The sequence below is a fragment of the Morone saxatilis genome, unplaced genomic scaffold (assembly GCF_004916995.1).
Source record: "Morone saxatilis isolate NCDOM2014 unplaced genomic scaffold, NCSU_SB_2.0 Contig1, whole genome shotgun sequence".
Taxonomy (NCBI): domain Eukaryota; kingdom Metazoa; phylum Chordata; class Actinopteri; family Moronidae; genus Morone; species Morone saxatilis.
Genome location: NW_023339651.1, coordinates 10,341,148 through 10,359,175, shown reverse-complemented (window position 1 = coordinate 10,359,175; position 18,028 = coordinate 10,341,148). Strand labels below are relative to the sequence as shown.

At 39.1% G+C, this 18,028-nt stretch overlaps 1 protein-coding gene across 1 annotated transcript in view; it reads right to left on the bottom strand.

The window, feature by feature from the left end:
* nrg3b (neuregulin 3b) overlaps positions 1–18,028 on the bottom strand; it is a 173,093-nt gene that overhangs the window by 13,700 nt on the left and 141,365 nt on the right. The window contains exons 3-6 of the mRNA XM_035666840.1: positions 13,058–13,131; positions 7,071–7,097; positions 3,218–3,320; positions 614–740 (exon numbers count right to left, since the gene is read on the bottom strand). Coding sequence (XP_035522733.1) covers positions 614–740; positions 3,218–3,320; positions 7,071–7,097; positions 13,058–13,131 — 331 coding nt within the window. The remainder of the gene's footprint in view (positions 1–613; positions 741–3,217; positions 3,321–7,070; positions 7,098–13,057; positions 13,132–18,028) is intronic.

Sequence of the window (18,028 nt, the reverse complement as noted above, 5' to 3'; positions counted from 1 at the left end):
TTTTTTCTCTTTTGGCTTGTGCCGTATCCTCGTTAATCAATAATTTAATCACATAGCTTTGCTTTTCTTTTCTATTCTAAGTGTTCCATTTTGCATAAACTTCTCCATCATGCTGAAAATGGAAATCTCTGCCCCAAAAATGCAAAAAAGAAAAAGCCACTAGAAGGCAGTTCCATTTGCAAAAAACAAAAATTTAAGATCAGCAAGTGAATGCACCAGTAACATACAGTTTTGGCATTATTTGCCTACTGTACAGTATTGTTGCTGTGCTTGCATGGTGAGTTCAGGGTCTGTGACACACCACAGATTAGAATTTCCAATCTGTAGTTTGTCACAGGAATCTGTCACTGTGAACATGACAAGCAGATTTTTCCTCTATAGCACATGATGCATTTATTTTAAACTGTAACTCCGCACTGTCTCTCAGCCCAAATCAGATATGAGTGTGAACAAAAAGCTTCAGCCACTAGAGAGATTATTAAGATACATCATACATCATCCTGTCGAGCACTCTGTTTTGTAGAGAAATACTATACATATTAAAATGGAATTTATCATAATGATGATAAAAGTATGACTGGAAATAAATCAATAATAGGTTTTTAGGACTTACCTTTTGGAGTTGAAGGCTGTATTGAAGCCTGGGAGTAGATTTGGACATAAGGCCAGAGGCGTTGACACTGCAGTCCCTCAGGCTGCGGCTGTCAGAGAAATGAGCCTGGAGTTTTTCCCTGTGTCTTCTGTGGAGGAAAGCAGGTGCAGTGAGAAAGAGAGGAAATGTAATATTACGACTAATAAAGAGGATAATCCAGAATGAGAGATGGTTTGCTCACAATACAGACTGTAATTTAAAAAAAAAAAAAATAAAATATCTTGATGAGAGAGAAAGATGACCATGGTGGTATACTTCACTATAAAGTGCCTGGCTCTATTTGCTGTTTGCTGTGATCAGGGTATTTCCTCCATTCTCACTAATGATAACACACTCTGATAATAGTTTTTAGTTCAGTCATTGATTTCTATGACCCACTTGGCCAGCTCTTTATACATTCATGTAACAGCAAGGTAGGTGATCATATTTATTGACCCGTTACCCTTTATTTCTGACACACACTTTACTGTTTGTGTCTAAAAAGCAGGCACATACATCACACATAAGCTCTGTCACCTCTCTCTGGAAGGCTTTCCCTTTACAACTACCTATTGCAGACAGGCGTGTATATTGGAAATGTGACAATGAGCAAATATACTATTTTTTATTACCTCACAAAGAAAAGACAGTTATGGATATTTGATTAGTTCATGAGATCTGACAACATTAGTCAAACGTTGTAAATGTATGAGCGCCTTGAAAGGTCAAAGTGACAAAATGAGCACTAGTCAATTTGCAACTCAAATGTGGGAATTTTTTCTAAAGCTGTAACTGAAGGTTTGATGGAGGTGAAATAACACTCAAACCAGCTACAACAATAGCATTAGGAGAGAGGATGTCTTGCACAAGTGAAAATTTAATCAAGGCAATGTGCCGTGAAACGTCCATTACATGCCTTTGTGATAATATTCTGGGAAAAGAAAGAAAGATTTTCCAAAAAAAACCTCCAGAGTTTGGATCCTTACTTTACAGATGGAGACTATGAGGGAAAATGTTCTGGTTGGTAAAATGTTTTAATGTATAGATAATGTGCTGTGTGTATAATCGAAGACTGTGAAAGGAATATGTCACACTGACTGTTGGGTAGGGGTTGGTTTATTCATGCGCAAGCAGACCTTCCAGTTTTCCTGCTTCATAAATTGCTTTAATGTTTTTCACCTATGGAATATCATTGCTTCCAATCTGTTCCAATCTTTACCATAAAAAAGCTCTTAAGAACAAATGTATGTTAATATGATAAAGAAAAGTAAAATGGCATCTTTTAGCTATGCTAAATATAAAATATGAGAGTGTTCCTTCAGTTTGGATTAAACTTTGATTGGATTAAAAATTAATTGATGCTTAAGACTTTTGGATTAAATGTTTAATTCACCATTAAATGTTCATTTTTAAATACTAGGTTGCTAAATTCTCTCTGCAGCTGAGGTCTATTAAATGTTTCCTGAGTAAAGGACAAAGTTAAAATTTAAGAAGTATATGACTAAAGTGGTTAAAAAGAAAAACAAAATGAACTACAACTTACTGATAAAACCTGGTGCTAAGAAAAAAAAAATTACTAAAAGAACAGCATGTAACAATATATTAATTGGCTTCAGGCATGCTCAATTATTATATAGCTCACTACATCATACTGTATTTATTACTGGATAAAGTTAATTTCATAGTCCAATCCATGATAATCAGCAATGCTGGTACATATTTGGCTTCCATATCCTGCCTAATTACTAAAATTTCAACCACATATTAACTAGGCTTTGATTTTTATTTCTCTGGGTCTTTAAAAATGTACCTCTCTTATCTACAACTCCTCTATAGTGTTCAAACACTATCAAGAATGCAACTTTGCCCGTGGTAAATCTTCTCTGTGAAGTACTGATACAAATGTAATTTCAGTTATCAGCAGGAGAAGCGATCTATCTAAGTTACACTGCCAAACAACATTTGGGCAAAAGAGGTTCAATGTAACAAGGACTCTGGGTTCGGATAATTTGCGGTAAATGAATTCTACCGTTGAGCTAGGACTCTTTGGTCACACTGATTGACACTGCACTATTTAGAGCACTAAAGCACTGAAAATAAAACCTATTTTTGTTTATCAAGACCAATTCAATCAACACAACCTACATTACACCCTGCACCCTGCATTATTTTTCTTTGTCTACATTCCTTTTCTTTTTTATTCCGCGCAGTAAGTAAGTAATTGAAGTAATTGACTTTGGCGGGCTGCGTTCGTGCAGCCTGGTACCGTCTTATCCAGTCACACACATGTACATGCATGCTTAGGGTCTAATGTTTTTGAACTTACTCTTGCCTTATCTGTATATTTTGTTTCGTGTGAAGCATTTGGTGACATACCTGCATGCTAAAACCACTCTACAAATAAATCTTACATGACTATCTGTCCCAAATGCATCCTACACAATTCAGATTTGATGCCCTGCTAAAACATCCTCTAGTTGACTCACACTTAGAATTTCATTGGGCTCCATGCCATGATAGTAAAGTGCTCTTTCTACACAGCCGGGGGCATACTCTACTAATGTGGTGCTGGCTGGCATCACTCACTTGTTGCGGCGGTAGAGAGCCATACATGCCACTCCAAGAAGACAGATCCCTGAGGCAATGCTGAAGATGGACAGCACCTGCCTCTGGTAGGTGTCACCACTCTCTGCGGAGGAGAAAATACAGTTCAGGCCATTGAATTTCTACTGTGACACAACGGATATGGGATTGTGGCTGTGATTGAGCATGGAGAGGAAAAAACGTATCATGAATTAACATACAGAACTCGCACAAACGGTGGATGGACTTACACACATAGCCATACGCAGACATCCACCCACAATCTGCATTAGCATAAAGCGACCAATGCTGCTGTCAGTGAATGTCAGTGTTTGAGCATGGGATAGGGAAATGGCAGACTCAGGCAGGGCTCAGTGACATGTGCTAACTGAAGTGTGATAATCATTTCGTTCAGACAAACCCAGCAGGCAACACCAATGGACTCTGCACAGCATGGGCCACACCAAGTGTGTGCGTACACGTAGTGCATGTGTGTAAGCATTCAGAGACTGATGGCGACAGGGAATTAGCAGCAAATGAATGCTCCCGGAGCTTCTTGTCAGACTCCTGCACATCAGCAGTGGAGGCTTAAGGTCAAAAGCAGCTGGGACAAGTAGCAGTTGATCCCAGCAGATATCTGTCTGACTGTCAGCTGGATTGTGGAGCTGCACTACTTACCACAGTGCATGGCTTGCGGGGTGACGACGGTGCATGCATGGGGTTATCAAAATCACGACGAATTGTCTTGTGGACAAAATGAGCACAATTGAAAACCTGCAAACTGGTATGTAACTTATCCACTGGCATCCGCTGCGGAGAGACTCCTCTGACCAACTCGCATTCATGACCTTGAACACAACCTCGTGTGACATTACTCAATCACTCAAAAAACAATAAATTCCCCCGTGTCTGTTCTTGCCACCTTGACAACTGCAGGGTAAAGTGCAAAAAAAAAACCATCAGAGCAACCTGTTCATGACCTTTGAGGGCTTGTCTGTGACTTTTGATGCTGTCAACGGAGAACTGTCCTGGGAGGTCTTCTTCATCCGTGCTTGTCTGCCCAGGTTTATCAACTTCCTCTAACTCTTGTTTTAAGGGCACGGGGACTGTTGGAGGGCTTCCTGTGTTCAAGGCATACACCGGAGTGCAACCAAGCAGTCCATTTGTACCATGTTTTCTTTTCTTTTTTTTCATTGTTCTTCCTCTGCATTACATCAGTGCTGCATCAACACATTTATGGCATAGTATGGTGTAGTTCAAACTGGGGGAAACCTTTTTAATATTAGAATGCTTCTGGCATGGGTGTGGATATATATACAGTATATATATATCTATCTATATATATAGATAGATATATATATATACTGACACACACACATCAGAGGTCCAAACTGCCCTCTCAGTTCCTGTGAAAAGGAGGCAGGATGGATCTGAATTAAAATAGAGTCAATCCAAAGAAAGGCTGCGGGGGTGGCCAGCTGTGACACACTATTGCAATATTTAATACTGTGTGGATGATTTTGGTTAGATTTTTTGCTTTACTTTACTAGTTCAGGCTAATATTCATTATTGTCAGCAACATCACCAATACTGATATTTGAGGTTAATAACAATTGGATAATATCTCAATATATGCACATAGATTTGTGTTTTATTCACACATATATAACAAACATTGTGTCTTGGATAAAGAAAATTTAAAAATAACATATAAGTAAATTTCATACTGTTAACCTTATAGGAATCATAATCTATATCGTCATCTAAAGATACAAACTTTTTTGGGAGAAATTAGGAGAAATTAAAGTAAAAAAGAATAAATATGAATGCAGCTTATCATTTTCTGCTGCATTATAGTATAGTGAAATGTATCTGCCAACATATATGGTGATATAATAGCTATAATAATATCAGTACTGACTGAAACTTATATGTCAGGCTCTATTGAGCATAGTAGCACCTATCACATAATTGATACTGGTATTTTAATACTTCTGAGAGTTTGAGGTGTCAGCAAGTTCTTGACTCACAGATTCTTGACTAACCTAGTAATTTGTCACCAACATAGTAGCCAATATCTCTCTAAAGCAGAAGTAATGTGTCACGTCTATATATCTATGGCCTTGTCAACCCTCTGGCCTTTACCATCAGTGAAATGACCTCTCTGTCAGATGCATCTTAGAAATATATAGGAGATATCTTCCTTTGCCTGCTATTCATCAGTACTCATGTGGAGCACCACCTGAGACAAGCCTCTGCCTCTTTTGGATAGATGAAATAGGCTTTTCCAAAATCTGAACATAAAAACAGCTGTCTACAAAGCTCTGCTGAATGGCTGCAAGGAAAAACCAACATGGAGTCTGTACATAACACCATTATAGGCCTTTCATGCCTGATGCCTACAAGGCATTCTCGAAATTAGATGCAAGAGCGTTGCGGAAATGGGACAAACTGAACAGCCTCAGCTACACTGGCTTAGCCATGTCATATTGACACAAGGACAACACTATCCCATATGGCCGGCTATGCCATAGCAACCATTCTACAGATGACAGAAAGAAATGCTACAATGAACACCATGGTAAAGTATCCATGACAAAATGGAGTATTCGGCCTGAAATATATCAGGCAAACTAGAGACACAGAGCTTCAGCTTCTGGAAGAATGCAAAAATATCAAAAAACAAAATCATATTTAGAGCACTCAATCCCACTTCAAACAGAGCTTTGTTGCATCCTGACTGACTGTCTCAGACTCAGACTGTCACATATTGGACTTATATAACAACTATCAAAAGATTCATTGCTAAGCCAGAAGAGGAAGTCATAATGGAACACAATGAACAAGCAAGTGAGGATGCACAGTGCTTACCTCAGATCCCCCCCAAAAAAACTATCCGTGCGTCTGTCTGTCATATGTCCGGCTATCAATCGATCAATCCTGTTTTCATTTTCTCTAAAGCATCCGCCCACCTGCAGTAGCATTCCGAACTAATTTAGTCCCCAGATTAAAATCACTGAACTGAGGAATGTTTGTGTGCAGGGCGGGCTTCTCTTTCAGTACATCTTCTCCTTCCTTCCCTTCTATTTCCTGGAGCAAATGTGTGACGTGATGGCAGTGTGTGAAGCCATGTTAATGGAAAACTTCACAGCATGCAATGTTGGTTTTTATGTATGCACAAAAGGGAGCCAGAGAGCAAGGAGAAGACGGCAGAGAGAAAATGAAAAACATCATGAGTGTGGTTGAATCTGTGTGTGTGTGGGGGGTAAGATTGTATATTCCCTCTGGACAAAGAACAGTGTGTCATTATTAAAGAAAGCGGCCTAGATAATTTGGTTTTTAAAGATTTGTTAACCACCTGGAAGGAGAAAGGGTACCTAAAGTAATATCTATGGAATTCCAAAGAGGTTTATATTGTATTTTCATTGCCTCTTATTGCACTGGTAGACTTTATGCATTTGTATGGGCTTTTAAATGAATTCTTTGGTAAATCCAAATGAAGTACATGTAATTCAAAACAGAAACAAACATTTTGTTTACACCTTACATAATGTGACATTTTCAGAAATTGCTGCTAAACTGACTGTACATACATTTGGCTGGCAAGTAGACACATATTCATGCATGAACTGTCTGTCTTTATTGCTCTATTCTCATTACATCACTCGTACTGTTCTTCATGCAGACAGAATACACCTAATTCACCACCACGGTGTTTCCATGGCGACTGGCCCGCATTAATTTTCCAAGGTGAGTGGCCTTGTTGTGGTGGATTGTGTGTTTTGTATGTGGCGTTTCACACACGTAAGAGACATGAAAGATCACTACTCATGCAGTCAATGAAAAGTTGTCTTACCCATGAACTCGATCCCAAGTTCATCCGCTGTTCCATTCAAGACCGGGTAGCATGAGAAAAATGAAGCGAAGGGGCACACAGAAAGAGACAGAGAGAGGGAGAGAGAAGGATACAATAGTTACAACATGATGTGACTCTATTTTACTCAGAATTCACCTTAGGGAGACACAGATGCTGCAGCTAGACCATAAAGATGGGTTTGATGGCTTTCTCTGACATGGCTCTCCCTTGTGCAGCAGGTAATGAGCCAGCCAGCCCTAGATGCTTGGTATACTTTTCTGAACACTTTGAATTCGCACAGCCCACAGTGGCTTTGAATTAAAAAAGAAAACAACAAAGATATGGGGCTGAGAGGATTAGAGGAAGGATCATGAAAATAAAAGTTGGAAATGACATATCATATAGCTTTGTCACTGACGTTGCTCTGCACAGGCCTTTTATATTGATTTGAGCCTGAGGCATTGCAGTAATTGTACTCCTCTGTCTCCAAGCATAGCTTTTCAATATTCACAAGCTGGTCTCTTTAAGATGGCGCACCCATAGACATTCCGGAATGTTACATTCTTGTCTGTATGTCTTTGTCTCTTGCACACAAACTTTGACATACACCCTCTCTCGCTCACACACACAGTCTTTCTTCATGCAGTTAAGTCTTTCCCCCCAATCCCAGTGCTGGGGAAACAGATAAAAAGGAGCACTCGTGTTCTTTCCATCCTGACAGTGCCCCTTTTTCATGTCACTGTAATGTAATCTCATTTAAATTAAAATGAAACCCTCACTAGTAATTGCTTTTCTGACAGAGGTGGTCTGAGTTTTATTCTAGTAATAGAATGCGGCTTGCCAAGCTTCTGACAGATTATGTGGTGGGCACTCTAAAAAAAAAAAGTGGCTAACACACATATATATAAAAAAAACATCTGTTACCAGATGCATTTTGATTGTACCATGGGAAAATATGTCAGTGGGTTTATAAGCTTGAGGAAAAATAAAAACACCCTAGAGAACTGGAGTGAGATTCAGATAGGCGAAAGACAAATGAACATTTGGATGAATGGATTTTCTAATAATTGCACAGGGTTATCTCTCTCTATTAAGGGGGGTGATTTGGGGAAATAGGTCTTTTTAATGTGAATGATCAAATTTGAAATACAGTTAGCAAACTTATGACAAGTTGAGAAAGTTTCTTTTTGAGAAAGAGCATTTCGACCTGCAAATGTTAAAATAACTTTTTATACAAAGCCTTTGCTCTACGACTGACTGGCAGATTCTTAATGAGGCAAGGGATTTTCATGATTACAGTGATAACAAGAGAGAGATGAGAAAACACCCCGAAAAGCTGTTCTGAAATCCCTAAATTAATCAATTATCTAATTCATGTTTGTATTCAAAGAGGAATCAGGTGCCACCATGTTTTTATTGAACACAATGTAAGTTCATAATTTATACAGTTTTATCTCCTGCAGCCTTGAAGATTATTTAATGTCAGCATTTATTATAAGCTCCCACTGATTCATAGTCAGGCTCACAGCAATTCAGAAACTAATGATTATAACAGTTCAGAGCCAATCAGTTTTGGCTGGTGGGCATTATGGTTTTTGCCAGGAGGAGTTTTGAGGTATACCTGCATGATTAAGGTGTGGTCGACACTTGTGTAACTAGGCGCTTCCTGTCACTGCGGCACAACTTACAGTGAATGCAGCACCTTACTGACGTTGCCTGATCTATATTATCCATTTAAGCTTTTCCCTATGATTGCCCATGGCAACAGCCAACATTTTTCCACTCTAAATCACCCTGACTGTCACAGCCTGTGCAGATGATGTCATTACAACACTGATACACATCCCATCCTCTGGAATTGCCGTGTCTGGAGACATTCACCATCATAATATGTGCAGGCGGCCCAATCCTTCGCACTGGCAACTCAGAGCACCCCGGGGAATCACTTACGGTGTCTTGTGGGAGCCTTGAGCAAGCTTGGAGTATACCTGCGCATCATGTCAGATGCTTTTTGCCCGATTAAGAGGCAGCAATCTGGCGAGTGGGAGAGACAATGGCAGGAGTGAATCAAATCCTTAATCCCCTTCTTCACATGGGTGAGCAGGGAACTGGGGAGCCAATGTGTGTGTCTGTGTTATTGTACCAAATATCCTGTGTAGCTACTTACTCCAGGCCTAATATCTACCAGAGATAAATAGTTCAAATTAGAATTAAATTCTTCCTCTTTGTAAAGCAGCTGGGTAAAACCTCAACTCACCTCCCTCTTCCCCCTGATCAATCTTCTCCCAAACAGCACCTCTGTAGTCTCTAAGGTGCAACTGGCTCAACTGAACACCATTAGTTGCATGCCCTAAACTCTTTCACAGTTAAGGGAGAAAGTCATTCAGGTTCTTTAGCGGGTATAAACTAAATTGCAGCCTTCCTACACGCCCATGCATCCAATTGAGGAGCCCACCACTTCCCCACTGTGCACCAATATGTAAGATCCCAGCAGCTTCCCTACCTGATTTGCAAAGCTCAGTTCACAGCAGTGTAGCTGGAGTACCTGGCAGGGCGCCTCTTTTTCCTTTTGTCCCTGGGCTTTTGAGATGTGTGCGACAGTCTCCGCTTCTCTTTCTACCTCTGTAAAGACGTGTGTATGACAAAGTGGGACTGCTCTTTTGAGTGGCTGCTTCGCGGCCAGTCAATACCACGACAAAGGATGAGGGACGATGGATGATTTGTGACTGTAACGTGCACAGAGATTGATTTCAGTAAAAAAAAAAGAAAAAACAAGATGAGTAGAGAAAAGTGTGCATTGCAGATGAAACTTTTCTCACCCCAGGGTGTGATTTTTGTCTATTTCAATGAACAAAGATGTAGAATTACACTCTGCATGTAAAAACAAACACAAAGTCGCTTATATGCACACATACACAAGATGAATTGGTTTTCACTGGAACTCGTCCCACTTGTAGTTGTTGTTAGTGTGTGCATGTATGTGTGTATGTTATTACATGATTTGGCTTCTGAAAGCAGGATAATCTTCAAAACCCTTGGTAATCTCAGTAAATTTTAGATTACTCTGTATCAACAGAGATCAAAATAGGCTTCATTCAACTCTCAAATCTTCTAGGGTACACTTATCTCTTATGGTGGTTAAACAATTGTGGCCAAAACACAGTTTTCAGTGGTGAACAGGTGCATGCTTTGAGGGGCGAAACAAGACAACTGGTTCACAGTTTTGTACTACAGCTGTCAATGATTTTCTTTTTTCATAAAATATGTTGGGGATGAAACATATTTTGTAATGCTTTAATGAGCATTTATTATATTTATATTATATTTAGTATTATATGTATTTTACGGACATCATTAGTATTTTTTATTCCATTTACTCATCCATCTATCTACAATGACACAACAGAACTGAATAAGGACAACATGAACACAATAGAAGTGAAAAGCAGACATGTACGCAGGATTGGTGTTTGGATTTTACCATAATAAAAGTACAAAAGTTCATCCTTGCTTTCCATGAGATTTTTATATTCATGACAGGTCTGGCATGGCTGAACTTTAGATAATATCATATTGTTCATGTGCCGGCTGTATATTTATATGTATATGTGGTGTATACAACGGGGGTGGACGGAGATGATTCTGGGCCGCAAAAGTTCACTATGGAGCCTAATTTAATGAAACATCTGTGACGTACATGGTATATGTATGACATACCAACACTCATCCACCTTCCTGTAGCACCCAAGCAAGTTTTCCACCTACAGCATGTTTTCTCTCTCTCAAAATAGTACTGAAATACTGTGTACATTCTGTAATAACTGTGACATGTGAAAATGTTATTTCACATATAATAATAATAATAATAATAATAATATAATAAAATAATAATAATAATAATTTCTTTATTCCCACCAACTATTTTGGACTCTAAATACATCCAAATTTGTTTTTTTTTTACTCTTTCTCTTGTTATATCAGGTTAATATATGCTTTTTTTTTGCTTTAATGTTATTCGAAATTATTCAAATAAATCAATCTGTGAAGGAAAATGACTCTAGCTCATTGTTTACACCCTGTAGACATACTATGCTACCTGTGATGGGTGGGCTGATAATAGATATAGTTTCGTTTTAAAGGGTCACACAGATGAACAGGTTGGGAATCGCTGCCTTAAACAACAACACATCAGCAGTAGCAAGACCAGTAACAGTGCAAATATAGTTTTGTAGCTCAGGAGATGTTACTCTTCCTACTCAGAAATATTGTGTTTTCCACGTGCTGATCAAACTGTTACAGGCCTTTCTTTAGTGACAGTAAAAGACGTATGCCCCCAGTCATCTGAAAGGTATATTGTATGTTTAATCCACTGAAAAAATCCATCCATTTAAATTTTCTGCCTCAATTCTGCTACATTTGGAAATTAGTTATTCATAGTGATCTTAGAAGAAGAAGAAGCATTTTGTTGAAGGGCTTTCAGTAAGCTCATATACTGCAGGAAATAAAGATTTAAAATTTGTAAATAAAAACAAAATAGAATATATTTTACTGCAGATTTGTAGAGGCATAAAAACATAAAATAACACATAAAAAATGCATATAACACATTAAACTATCTTTTCTATTTTGCCCTTATGAGGCGTATTGTCTTATACATTTTTAATAAATGAAATGTACTGTAAATGTGTTGCAATCTACTGTTTTTGTTTCTGCTGGTGTCAATTTTGTGCAAAACACAATAAGATTCAGCTTATCTCAGAGAACAACAGAAAAATCTCCCGATCTAGACACACGGGAAAATTGATGTCTGCCTATAGAAGATAAAATAAATCCTATTGTGAAAACTGGGTGCCACGAGGGAGTATGAAACATGCTTCGTGACACTGGCTTGTGACCCCATTAATGGACTCTCGGCGGGCCTGGTGGCATCAAACAGAAGGCAATAGGAGTTAAGTTCTCTCTGTGACTCTCGGTGCAGAGGAGCCAAGTCACTCCATAAAACAGTGTGAATTTGTAAAGCTGCAGTCTCTTGGGAAAGGCTTGGGGCCTCCAATTTCTCTTCCTTGTACCTCTGACTTTTACTTTATTTTTTAACTACACTACACAGCTGTCATGGGGATTCAAAGACTCCAGGGGAATTGTTTTTCATGAACAATAGGAAACTGAAGACTTTCCTTCCTTTTAGCTAAACTAAAGCAAAGCATGATTAAAGACCATAATAAAAGATGCAGGAGGTTTTATGCACAAGGTTTAATTCTGATATCTGCATGGTAGCACTGTGACTATGTAATCCAATGAAGAAATACATCTCATGATACACATTTTGGGTCTAATAACTTAATAATGTATTTTATTGCTCTAATAATTGCCGCATTCATATTCAAATGAAACTCTCCACATTATGACACTATTAATCAATGTATGACCAATCAATGTATGTTAGTAAAGAAAATGACACAAAATGGACATTTTAAACCTAAAGCAGTGTTCAATCTGTGTGCATTGTAAAATTATCTCTTAGACTTTATACTTTAGCTGTCATTGTTTTTGTTTTTAACTTTCTACATCACCAATGCACAAGTGGCTGGAAAAATAACACTTTTTTAATCTTAGGCAGTATATACGTTCTTTATATTCTGCACTAAAAATGCAAGAGTCAGTTTTGGATTATAAAAATTAGTTTTTTTTCTTTATAAATGAGTCTACTGCAAATGATGAGAGGAAATGAGGCAAGAAAGGGATAGGAAGAGACATTCAACTCCAACTGGTCTCCAGTTGGACTCAAAGCAGGGATATTGAGATTGTTGGTGCTTTAACCCCTAGCCCCCGAGGGTTACCCAGGAACTAGTTTTTATACTCAGGACCCAGAGGAGTACATACACTTGTTCTGCAAAAATGAATGTAAGGATGATTGTTATGAATTTGGTTTCATGTCGCAGATCAATACACTTACACTGTAGGATAAAAACATAGAAAAGAGAGCGTACTTGGGTCTGACAAGATAGCATCTGTCTTGGGTACAAACTGGTCACAGCGTAGTCCATGGTAACCCTCCTTACACCTGGGAGAGGGAGAAAAAAAAAGAGAGACAACATTAGAGATTAAAAGTGAGACAAACCAAGCAAGAAGTACCAAAGTACAGCATGAACTATCAGCTGAAGAGACGTTCAGATAAGGGAAGTTGAGTGCAGGAAACCTAGAAAGAAAAACTGGATGGACGGTAAAACGAAGTGCTCACTGAGGACTGAGGTGGTGGAAGGAGATACACAGAAGCCGTCGAGAGGGGCGGGGTGAGAAGAAAGAGAGGAAGGGGAAGATAGTTGGGCAGGCCTAAGCAGCGCCTGCAGCCACACTGATAGCACATGACTGACAGGAATGCCAGGTCCCAATGGAAGAAATGGGGAACTGGGATGGGTGAGTACTTGGCTTGATGCAGGCAACACAAGATCTACAGTAGAATGGAAGCTGCCATGCTGGGAACACTCATATAAACAAAGTCCTGGCACAGTCCAGATATTTGCCATCATCGTCAAATAAATATCCCTCCACTCTTAAAGCCTGCAGATCCCTTGGCAACTGTCAGACATATATCCACTGAAATGATGACATCTGAAGTCTGGCTTTGTATGTTATGTTATATACCCTTTAATAGAAAAAATTGTCATTCTACATGTGACACATGTATAATTCTTGGGCATTTTTACCAATCCTCTAATCCTGACTTAAAAAACATACTTGTAGAATATTTTACAAAAATAGTTTCCCAAAAATCCAGGACATGTATAAAGTCAGCTTGGCACAATCTTCAATAGTTTTTGTCTCAAAGAGGAGTTAGGCATTTTTTATTCCCATTTTCAATAGTGGCCATACTGTGAGCACATTCAGTGGGCTGATCCATCCCTCCGCTCTTTCATGGCTTAGGGGAAACAATTGGGGGATTTGCTTTGATGTGTCTGTTTCAACATAAACTTGTACATGAGTGAGCGATATGTCAGAGTTGTCTATATTTTCTCTGTTCCATCAGTCGATGACATATACGGGGGGTTTACGCTTGCACTTTATCCATCAATATCTGTCCACCACATTTCCACCAGTGTCACCAATCCAATGTCTAGTATAATGTATTGTATGAGTGAAAGGCAGAAGTGGACCATTCAGTCTTACTCAGCTCGGCTTGAACTGCTAGCCTGAAGAAAAAAAAACCCCCAACACATCCAACAACAACTGAGCTATGTAAAACAAACTGAGCAGCAGTGGAGATCACAAGTTGTTAGTTAAGGCTGGCATAAGAGTGAAAACTGTGATGGATTGTCATCTTTCTTTGTTTTTATATCTCAAGCTGCAGTTTGTGCTCCATTTGTTCAGCGTGTCTCAATATGAGCAGTTTCTTATCCCTCCTGTTTTCTCAATAATGCAGCATGGAACTGCACATTAGATGAAAATAAAATACAATACATGGTCCTCTGATTTCATGCTGGCTCAAAGCTGATGCTAATGCGGCTGCATCTGCATTTTCAGTGGGGGTTAATTCTTTCAGTTTGAGCCTGTTTGGTTTTGTGTCTCCAAAGGCAAATGATTCTGCCACGGTACTTTGAGTGGCACAGGTAAGGTTGTGTCGTGTAGATTAGGTAGCACAGTGCAATTTCAGTACTTGTTTCAGCATGAGATTGCACTTCCACCAACAGAGACCACCTCTTAGCACAAGATTCACAAATCATTCCACAGGGAAGCTTTTAACCTGCACTTGGAGATAGTAAACCATCAGTGACACAACACTGGCATTATCATCTTTAAAGCTGATGTACCAAACTTGTTAGAAAATAGTTGACTATTTATACATCAAGCAGACACAGAGAAACATTAGCATTCATTTGGAGTCCTGTTTCTAGCGACCTGGAGTCCAATATTCACTGTTTTGACTCTACATGAGCCAAAAATATCTAGCTTTGTAACTGTTAAATGCTTCACTTAGTTCATCAGCAAGTCGCTAACTCTGTCTGTCTTGGCGTTAATGAGAGCGGAGAGTGAACCAAAACAGTAAAGTTGTGGGCCAGAAAAGCAAAACAATGAGCTGAAAGAGGCCATAAATCTCAGAACAATTGAAGTACACTGCAGAATCTGGAGGTTATTCTCTGTTAGTTCTTCTCTTTCCCTTTCACATCCAATTACAAATAGCCATTTGATCCATTGTATTTAAAAGTTAAACATGTACAAAACATTTTAAATGATGGGTGTGCTAGAAAGGGAGTTTGGAAAGCTTCTGAGATCCCAGTCGAGTTCATAGTGATCAATACCTCTGTCAAGCTGCGGGGGTGATTGTTGAAACAGCCATTTTGTGTTATATGGCAGTAACAACTCTCTAACTGCACCTTTATATAGCGGGACTCATTACTGTTCAACTGATGTGTAAAAAATACCCTTGAATTAAACCTTCTAAATCTTAAACCTCAAACTCTTTGTGTCATTTCATTTCCGAAGTAATAAGCAAAACACACAGAGTTCGGCTCAGGCAACCAAAGGAGGGGATAAAGAACTGGATTCTCTCCTGTCATTGTCTCTCCCACAGTCAGACTTCAACCTCTTAATCACCCTCAAAAAATGAAAATTGTAATACCCATGGTATTCTCCAAACTTTCACTCATCTCATCTCACGCACATACACAAGATTATGTAGTGTTATGTTGTCCTTTTAGAACAGAGCTACCAATAGACTATACTCTGGCTGAACACTGACACAATCAAATATTTTAGACCGAAAACCATGATATGAATAATAAGGAAATATTTTTGGTCTGACTATTGCTGCTTCCTAGACATAATTGGGGAAAACTCTCATTAGTAAAAGTGAACCTCAAAGTGAAGGTTCACTGTTTTTTTCACAAGATCTTATGATGTTATTGTATTGCACATAGTTCCATATTGAGCCATTGTATTCAAGCATAATAGTGCCCAGCTCTTGACCTGCATTTGTGAGCCAGGACTGGTTTAATTTTATCATTTGCATAATACAGTATTTAGGAAAATAAAAAAAATCTGTGCTGGATGGCATCAGTTGGATTATTATGGCCATTGTTAATAATGCACTCAGTGTGCATCTTCAGAAAAAAAAAAAACAAGCAAGAGCACGAGAAACATGATTTAAGTGATTTGAAATAGAAGCGAAATAATATGAAACAGAATATCCATTTAAAAAGTTATCATTAATCACTGTAGAGATGGACTATTAAAATAGGCCGAACATTTTACAGTGAAATGGAATATGCAAAAGAACATGCCATATGATGCGTAAAGCACCAGTCCAAATGACTAATGCAAAGACATCAGATTAATTACCAAATCAAAACTGCTTTTGTATTTGAGAAATTAAGTCAGGGATACAGTGGGAAGAATTTAAAATATGTGAGAATCCCCGGAGAAGCTGGAGTTTTTTTTTTGACACATATCTTACATCAAATGTCTATGTTAATCTTTTGATAAATAAGTTGTCAAATGCATAAGTTTTGACTCATGTTCATGTACCATATGTGCTCAGTCAAAAGCTGATTCCTTGATTTGCTAAAAAACACAAACACTGTCCCTTTTTTGTCAGCATGCCAATCGGAGTCAAACAGCCAATCGTGCACTGCAAAACTCAGGGAGGAACCGGAGGCGACCACTCAGATTTCAAGGGTAAATCCCCCCCCCCGTCGCTTAGCTCTGCCCTACATCACACCTTCCATCCCTGGGTGTGAGCTGAGAATCCTAGTTAGTATTCTGAATCACAAACCCAAAGGCAGAACGCCTGTCTGGCTATCTGTTTACGTCTGGGCTTGCTTTCTGTTTGTCTGCATCTCCATCTCTCCCCTCCCACCATCTTTTTAGTACTGTGAAACGGGCTAAACCACCCCTCAATGAGATGCAAACAATGCTTTGTAAATGTGTTTGTGTGAACATGGCGTTGAATGCTTGAATGGATGACAAACAATGTGAGATAATGGCGCTTTGAGGATGTGTTTGGGTGTGGATCTCCAATGAGGGCAATGGGAGCTTGCATTTATGTACTGTATGTGTGTGTTGGTTGTGTTTCAAAAATGGGGGAATGTCTTAAAGAGAACCCAGATGTGCGGATTGGGGCACATATGACAGCTTTCTCAAGTGTGTGTGTTTATATCCTGCAGCCACAGCAGCTATAGACTCGGAGCATGTTTTCCCCCACTGCTCCAGAGCTGTCTGTGACTACCCAGCTGCTTTTAACACATGTTCCAGTCGCAGAGAAAACACACCTCTGAGTCTCTAGGATGACGGAGGGGTGGGGAGTGCTGCCTTATGACTAATCACCATCCTGCCTGTTAATTAGCGTGAAGAAAAATGGAGGATAGTTTGAGTGCAAGGGGGAGGGAAAAGAGGTTCAAGGAGGAGAGAGGGGATGGGGATGTGATCATGTCAACCAAACTTTTCATTTACCTTGTGACGCCCATAAATATTAGCTTCCACATGTCCTATAAAATAACCGCATATGAGCTATTACTGACAAGGCAGAGGGGAGGTACTGTAGCTTACTGGAAGCAAGAATGGCTCCCAGAGTGTTGAGCACTTACGGATGAGATTAACTCAGGCTTGTAAATTACTTTTGGGTAGACAATATCTGGTGGTCAGTGATAGTTTTACCAAGATAAATGGTGATTTTGAAAGTCCCTTAATTTTTACCAGCATCTGTTAATTGTTAATTACTCTCTGTAATTGCAATGACATGGGCAATTCTGTCTCACAGTGTACAGTCAAAGTTTTAGTGTCCTTCCGTGCCTTGTTTCACAGCCACTCGGATGGCTGAGCTGTATTTAAATGGTTGCAATCTGCAACTTTGCTACTAGATGCCACTGAATCTTACAAACAAGTTCATAATTGACCTTGGAAACAGCAGTTGCGATACTTTAAAGCAATCAGTCACACGCATACAACTATGGGGTGCCGTTTGTAAA